Source organism: Nanorana parkeri, unplaced genomic scaffold (genome assembly GCF_000935625.1).
Source record: "Nanorana parkeri isolate BGI_ZX_2015 unplaced genomic scaffold, ASM93562v1 scaffold20, whole genome shotgun sequence".
Taxonomy (NCBI): Eukaryota; Metazoa; Chordata; class Amphibia; order Anura; family Dicroglossidae; genus Nanorana; species Nanorana parkeri.
Window position 1 is genome coordinate 1494493 of NW_017306288.1, and position 8614 is coordinate 1503106.

The window sequence follows — 8614 nt, forward strand, 5'->3', positions numbered from 1 at the left end:
ACTTGCTCTGTGTGCACGCTAGCATATTATACAGTAGAGTTAAACACACTGCATCACAATGTATTGTGTCATTAAGAATGATTATACATGTTTTTTTCATCCTTTGGGGTGTGTTGGCAGCCATAATGAATAATCTGCCTTAATGCAACATGCATTAACACGTGCAATAAAGCACATTAACGCAACGTGACTCTTATGTGTGAATAGACCCTAATTGCATTCAGAGAAAGGCTTTGACTAATCTAGGATAAAAATGACCCATGGACAAGTCTTAGTTGCACTACAGTAGTCTCAGCATTATCTCACATTGACCCCTGCAATCAGCTATAAAGCAGTAGCGTGTTCAACCCTCAGAGCGGAGATACATTGTACCAGCTTGGTTTTTTCAAGCTCTGAAACAGAAAAATGTCCATTCTACAGGCGGATTACAAGCTGCACTTTGACACGTTTAGCTTTGTAGGGAAGAAAGATGATAACTTCCATTTAAAGGGGAGCTCCACTAAGCTCGGTTTATTTGAACAGGATGGGGGACGCCGTAGCATGTACATAACACGCACCCTTTCTAAACATTTCAGGGACACTTCAAGTGTATTTCCACTTTTGCAGCCAAAATTTGGATAACACTTATTTTATATTTGTTACATGTACCTCATTCTTATAGGATAAAAGAAAAATTCAATTGCTGCTTGTAAAAAAAAACAACTTAAAATCTCAAGAGAAAAGTTGTTCCCAGTACTAAATATTCCTCTAGAATGCAAGGGGAGGCTGGGTAGGTTAATGTTAACATAATGAACCCTGTCTGCTCCGTGCTGGCTCATCATTTGTCAGCTAGATTTGAACACGGTCTTATAGAAGGGTTAAAGATCTAGAAGCTTGGCTTCTGTCATTGTATGTCAATGAGAGGGAGCTCAGTCTTTCTTTTAGGACAGTCAGTGTTTCCTGTTGGCGAAATTGAGAGAGCAGCTTGCAAAAGCCTGCTAAATAGTGATCTCTAAAGGGTAAGGAATATTTAATACAAACATATTTTTAAGTTCTGCTGTGTGAGTAGGACTATAGTTGCGGAGTGTGTGTGTGTGTGTGTGTGTGGGGGGGGGGGGGTTCAATTTTGCCTGTGAAAGTGGCAATACATTTTCAGTCTCTGCTTCCCTGTGCCTAGGTATCAGAAAGCTCTCGTAGATCTGTTTTAATAGGTCTGACACCTAGTGGAGATAGAAGAAGGTGCAAGCAGATACATCCTGAATGCCTGCGTTGCGGTCCGGTCAGAAAAAATGCTGCATGCACTATTTTTTCTGACCGCACTGGAATGCAGGCATTGATGTGCCACGAGTTCCCGTATGGCTGCAGTGCCATCGAGTTCAGTGCACTGCCACCCCAAAACAAAGTGAGCCGGCCCTAATTCGATCCAGTGCCTTGCGACCAGAATTGGGCCGGAACGCACTGAGGCTGGTGTGAGCTAGCCCTTAAGGTGACTGTACACAAATACAAGCTGTCATTGCTGACCTACTAAAAATGCTGACTGTCTCTGGCTTAATTCTTTTTGGCCCAGAACATCAGAACTCATGACAGCCAGGAAAGTAGCATTTTTAGATCGACGCTTGTAATGGAAGTCTATAGTCTGCCTTTGTGCACACTTGTGGGTGTGCTGGATAGCGAGTCCCCTGCTGGGCACAGTGGTTCCCTACTACAGGGCACAGCAGTTGAGTAGTGGCCAGTGGGATGAACCATGGCATCCAGCAAAGGACATTCTATCTGAAACACCTGATGGCGGCAGGGTGCTCCCAGCTCCAGAGTGAAGAACTCACACGCTGCCGGTCTGAGAAGTACTCAACTTCTACTACAGGGGGCCATTGGCTGGATCTTGGGTAGCTTTAAACGTCTGGTAGAGGGCCAATCCCAACCCTCTCCACCAATCTGTACTAAGTGTAGTTTTGCTTTCAATCCCTGTGCATTGTTACAGCCAATCAGCTCTTTTCATATTTAAGTCATAAAGCAAACAAAGCCATCCTTCTGAATATCACTGGAGTCCCAGCATACTCTGCAAGCCACAATCTGCCAGCAGTGTAGTTACACTTTTAATTTTGGCATGGGTTAAATCAACAGGGCACATTTCTAAGAGCTTGCAAATCTACGGGAATAAGGTTTCCGATAGGAGGTTTGTTGACGTATGCTGGTCATCCATGCATAGTGGAACCAACAATCTGTGATTGGGAGAATGCATTGTGAGGCAGCACAGTGGAGTATGTCTCAGACAGGTCATCAGCTATGAGGCAATTGTATAGCTGCATTCTCGGTATTGTTTTGGTCAGCCCACCGCCTGAAGGTGATGGGGCGTTCCTGGTTTCTAATGCGTATTGGTCCAGCATACAAAATGGCTGTGTCCAGTAGACAACAAGTGCACTTCAAAATATGTCCAGACATGCTGACATATTTTAGTAATTTGCCTTATTTTATAGCTTCCTACGCTGCCATGTCCATTAATGAGCACTGCCTTCCTCCAAACGTATCCGTGCTGGGTCTGTAAATTTGGCGGTCAGCAAGTAGAAGAGGGTAGGCCCTGGAACCAATGCGAGAAGAGGCAAGTCCCATTCCAACGTATCCATTCTGGAAATGGAGATGATCCCATATGCATGCACTAGCCAATGGCTGAAGAGGACAATCAACCTTTTCTTCTTTATTAGAAGATGCTTGAAAGACTGGAAGGGAAAAGAAAAAGATCATGATGGTCTGTTCATATTGCATTTATGACATACAGATCAAATTTAGGTGCAACCACAGCTAGCTGCATGCACAGACAACTATTAAAAAATATGTTTCAGATCCTCTACACCAGGGGAAGCAAACTCTGGTGTTCTGTCGAAACAGGCAACCGCATCCCTTCCAGTAACTTGCCAGCAGGAGATTTTAATGAGTTAGCGGCAGTGCGCATGTGCACCCTGCTGCATAAAAGAAAGCCCATAAGAATACTTGAGTTGTGCTCAACTGCTGCCAGTGCGTATGCACGCGTATAAAACTATTACATCGACTTTATTTTGCTTAGTGCTTGTAATGGGTTCTGTTTAATTATGTGGAAAAAAAGATTCTCCCATCCCCCTAAGATCCTGTGGATTCCACATAATTAAACAGAGCCCACTACAAGCACCAATCGAAATAAAGCCAGTGTATTAGTTATATACCAGAGCATGTGCACGGGCAGCAGTTGCACAACTCAACGAGTATCCTTATGGGCTTTCTGTCGTGCCTCTGGGTGCCACCAACTCGTCAAAATCTGCTGGCAACTTACCGCAAGTGACACAGTTGCTGATCTCTACGAGTTGCCTGTTTCAACAGAACAGCGGCACTCCAGCTGCTGTGGAACTACAAATCCCATTAGGCATTACAAAACTCTGGCAGCTACAGGCATGACTTCCAGAGGCAGATGCATGATGGAATATGTAGTTTCACTACAGTTGGAGGGCCAGAGTTTGCCTACCGCTGCTGTGCACAATAACAATAAGAGCACAAGCCATAGTAATGGTGCTGATGTGACCTAGTATATCATTGCTCACCTCTATCTCTGAAGCAGACATGTATACCGCCAGGGTTATTAAGGACAATACCAGAATAATGTATGGGAAGGCATAATCTGAAAAAAAAAATAAGCAAAAAAAAAAAAGGTCAGATAGCTGATGACAGAGAAATCACATTTATGTTGTTTCTTTGCCTGTTGAATGTTCATACAAAACTAATGGATGTTGAAAACAGAGAACACACGGACAATGTTTGGGAAACCGACTCACAATACAACTTAATACAGGGAACACACTATACTATTGTATGCCTGAAACTAATAACAACGGCCCCAACAGGCATCACTAAGCTTACATGAACCCTAGGTTCTAAGGACAGTGATATCATAGCACAATTCAGATAAAGCCAATGAGCCATAAGAAAAACAAAATCACCAAACATCATTTTTTTTTAACTAAAAATGGCTGTATATCGTAACTGTATTGCTAGGGATGCACCGATATATCGGCCGCCGAAGCATAACCATAACGGCCGAAAATGGCACTTTTGGCATAATGCCGAAAACTGCCATTTTCTGGCCGATACAGCGGTGCATCCGTGCTTTCTCTCCTCCCAGCGGGGAGGAGAGAAACTGTCACAGGTGGCCGAGCGCTGCGGGAGCAGAGCGCTGTAAGCGGCCGGCGTCTCTCCTCCCCGCACCCCTCAGCCTCCTGTCACAGATCAGAGGAGAGCGGTCGGGCGGACACAGCGAGTGCCGTCACAGGAGGCTGAGCTCTCCTCCCCGCTCCGCTCACTCAGCCTCCTGTGACAGCGAGTCAGGATGGAGAGCGGGTACAGCAGTCAGTGATCGCTGAGTGTTTGGAAATAATTGAGGACAGAGTATGTTTACTATATCCTCAATTATGAATGAGAAGTGATCTACATCACCTCCTGTTCATTCATGATTGTGGATATAGGAAACACATAGGGGGAATTTATAAAAGCACTTGCGCCAGTTTTAGCCTCTTAGATCATTTTTTTTTATGTGCAAATCTGTCTTTCAACATGTGCCCCTGTTTTCACCTGAGCTTACACTACTTTTCCAACTGCACGTGTTTTGCACCTGTTTTCATCAGAGCTTGCGCTACTTTTTCAGTTGCATGCTTTTTGCACGTGTTTTCATCTGCACTTGTTCTGGGCTGTCTGAAACTGGAGCATCACCTAAGAAAACAGTCACAACTTAAGAAGTCCCCATGACCACTTCTTCAAGATCCGACAGTTAAGCTTTTTGCCTGAAGTTACAAATCTTCTTTCCTGGAGTCTATTAAACCTCATTTATCAACAACATTACACTAGCAGCATCAATCTGGTGCAAATATATTCCGTGCAAGTTCAAACACTCGCAATTGCCATGATAAATTCCCCCCGATTATGTCCTCATGTTATGAATGATATAAAAAAATAACAAAATATTAAGCAGAAGTTAAAATGATTCTTTTCTGTGTCCTCTCCTTAGCCTGCCACAAGCAAACCCTCTTCCCTTGATGCAATGGGAGCTCTGCCTGCTCTGCTCTTGTATGTAGGAGCTGTGCTGTCAATCAGCATGATGCCTTGAAGAGTGCGAGTACTGAAAATTTGCTGTTTCATCTGTCTTTGGACATATTTCTCCCTTCCATCATCAAGTTATCAGTGCCCCTGCAAATACCACATACTGAGCAGAGAGAGTTTAACAAGTGAGTGCTGTGATTGGGAGAAGTGGCCAACAGCATGATTACCATATGCCCGACAAAGGGGTCCTGCGTAGCATCAAAATATTGCTTTATAATGTAATCTTACCAAAAAAAACAAAACAACATTGGCCTTGTCATTAACATCTAAAGTGCTGATGTCTCTGCCATCCCAATACGGATATACAGTATAATAACATTACATTATTGCCTTTTACATCACAATACTCACTATTAAAAGGAGAACTATGGGGTTAAGGCTTTTCCTCATAGTGCTCCTTAGGGTAACGGGAGGACACAAACTAGCATCCTCCCGTCACACTAGGCTCAGTATACCGCGAGCTGTAGCTCGTGGTATACTGAGACGCCGCAGCTAAAGCGGATCCCGACAATTGTGCCGGGATCCGCCCAGCTGCGTGAGTGACAGCTGGCTCTGCCTATCTAGAGACAGAGCCAGCTGTACCTTCCCCCGTCCATTCCGCCAGTCAGCGCTGGCGAATCGGAGCGGGGAGGGGGGAATCCAGCCCCTCCCCTGTCATGGCAGAGAGCCGTGACTGGATCGAGAGGTGAGCGAACCCGGTATGTGTTCGCTCACCTCCCGATCTACTGAGCCGACCTGTGACAGTCTCATTGTCACAGGTCGGCTAGAACTATGAGCTGAGTGAAAAGCACTCACCTCATAGTTCTCCTTTAAAGCACAGTCATATAATGTTTCAGGCAACCCCAAACCCACCATTGTGTAGTATAGCAGGAACTCTTGGTGCACAAATGTACCATATTCGTTAATAACATCACTGCACAGAGTACAAAGATCCATTCAGGTCGATCCCTGTCCCCTGAAGAAGCTCACAATATAATATCTTTGCCAACACACCAGAAGAATTTTGGATGGATGTCAATTAAACTATCTGTATGGTTTCTTTTTTATTCTATGAGATAGTGTTAAGGATGAGATTCAGGATTCTTCCCCAGAACTGCTAGACACTTATCAACCATTTGTTACCAAATGACCGCCATGTTTATCATGAGCAAGCCTCTCCAGCTACCTCGGGATCAATAATATAGCCACAATACTGTGATGGATCAAGGGGTTTCCACAAATTTGTTAACTTACATAGTAATCCACCTCCCACTGCCTGGATCAATGTCAGGATTGGGAAAAAATACAGTGCCGCGTAGATACTTTTAAACCGATCTGACTTTCCCAGGCCGCAGGCGATCTTCTTTATTAGCAGAGGTCTCAGCAGCATCATTAACACCAAGCAGAACGCATAAAAAATAAAAACAATTGTGTACCTGTGGGAACAAAAGCAAGAAAGAAGTTTCATGTGTGTTCGATGAAATGAATCAAACCTTTGAATGAGTCGTAGGATGTGGCTTTCAGTTTATTTCCGCTGTTATCAGATATCGGTGCTGACCAAGGGCAAAGCCTACGAGTACAAGTTCTCACACCCACTCTTAATAAAAGGACTATGTACAGTGAACCAGGAGCAGTTTGCACATCTAGCATGGCTTACTGAAGTCCAGGGGTAGACCTACAACATGGTAGTTGGATTATATTGCTTATTTAGGGAGGAGAGGAGGGGAGGGGAGATAGAGACCTTTTAAACCCGATACTTTATTAGCATTAGGGATGCACCGACGCTGGTTTTTCGGGAACTCGCCAATACCGAGTACTGGTGCATTGTGCCCTGATTATCAGGAGGACGGGCGGCGGATTATGACCCATCGCCCGGCTTCCTGATTGCCTGTGAAGCCGGTGTTCTAGCGAAAGAACACCGGCTTCAGAGGCTGCCTGACCAATCAGGAAGCCGGGCGGCGAGTCATGATGTGCCGTCCGGCTTCCTGATTGGTAAGGAAGTCAGGCTGCGTAGCAACAAGTGAAGCTGGCTTCCTAGCCAATCAGGAAGCCAGGCCACAGTTCAAGGCACACCCCCCAGCTTCCTGATTGGCTGGGAAGCCGGCTTCACTTGTTTCTAGGCAGCGTGGCTTCCTGAATAACCAGTAAGCTGGGACGCGAGTCATGACATGCTGTATGGCTTCCCGATTCGTTAGGAAGCCAGGCTGCTTAGAAACACGTGAAGCTGGCTTACTAGCCAATCAGGAAGCGGGTCATAACCCGCCACCCGGCTTCCTGATTGGAAAGGAAGCCGGCTCCATGCTCCCTCGGCACTGCCGGTCAGAGAGTGATCTCCCTCTGACTGGAAGTTCCAGTATCGGAGGTAAGTATCGGAGCATTTCGGCGAGTAAGAGTAAATAGCTCAGATACTCTGTATCGGTGCATCCCTAATTAGCATACTTAATTTCCCTTCAATGAACTGGAAAAGTTCACAGAAATAAAACAGTGAGAGAGGAAAGCCTGTCCTGAGTGGCAGGTCAGGGAGATATATGGATAGATAATAGGATTTTTGCTACCTGTCGAGATATGCGATACATATTTGTGAGGGACACACATTTGTACTGTGTTTAGATTGTAGCTTTGGCTTGTAAAGTTAATGTTGCCATTGCTTAATAAAGAGATATGTTTTTTTCATTTATTTTCATTTTTCAATAATGACGTATTGATGTGAATGTTCTGTATGTAAAGCGCTGCGTAAATTGAGGACGCGATATAAATGCCTGTAATAAATAAACATGCCAGCCACATAGATTATCACAGTACATATCAAGTGCTATACAAAGCTTGTATCTCCCATCCTAAGACTGCAGACAAAGATTTTGTGGGTATTGTGTACTCTGAAGTGCTCTGAATATGCACATTCATGAGGCTCTAGTCCTCAATAGGCCCCCATAACACAAAAACACAGAGGTCCCCAATGGCCCTTTATTACAGTCATCGTGTCACTCCTGATGATAATTTATTGCATGCCCCACTGTATGCTAAAATCAAAATTGTGGCACTTACAGCGGGTAAACTGCTTCTTGTGTGCAGTGCACAGTGTTGACATAGTCCGGACTGGGATTATACAGCATCGTGTACCAATCAGAAAGCTTCTCCACCCCACAGGAGCGAATGTGCAGGTATCCAACTGGTTCACTGACCAGTAACGATATTAGGGCAGCTACTGTGCATTCAAACAAGGCCGTGATGTGTTGGAAAAATGCACTAGAACTAAAAATACAGGAAAAAGTGAAAAAAAAAAAAAAAGACAGTAGGGTCAATTAAATGTAATCATAAGCAAACAGCTCAACCAGTAGTCATCAACCTAGTAAATATAGAGCGCAACACCATAGATTTTTTTTTAATAACTTGATATTATTTTGTAAAGATGGTATTAATACAATGTATATCTTGAGACATGGGAATGAATGGGAGAAAGGGTTATTTTATCTTTTATTATTGATGTTATCATTTATTAAATTTTTTTAAACTTTTATTTTACATTTCTTTCTTCATTTGC

At 44.1% G+C, this 8614-nt stretch overlaps 1 protein-coding gene across 1 annotated transcript in view; it reads right to left on the reverse strand.

Annotated features, from left to right (window-relative positions):
• Positions 1-2023: 2023 nt before the first annotated feature.
• The window catches only part of JKAMP (JNK1/MAPK8-associated membrane protein), a 10457-nt gene continuing 3866 nt past the window's right edge, over positions 2024-8614 (reverse strand). The window contains exons 4-7 of the mRNA XM_018562456.1: positions 8119-8325; positions 6328-6509; positions 3546-3622; positions 2024-2693 (exon numbers count right to left, since the gene is read on the reverse strand). Of these exons, the coding sequence (XP_018417958.1) occupies positions 2475-2693; positions 3546-3622; positions 6328-6509; positions 8119-8325 (685 nt within the window). The 3' untranslated portion in view covers positions 2024-2474. The remainder of the gene's footprint in view (positions 2694-3545; positions 3623-6327; positions 6510-8118; positions 8326-8614) is intronic.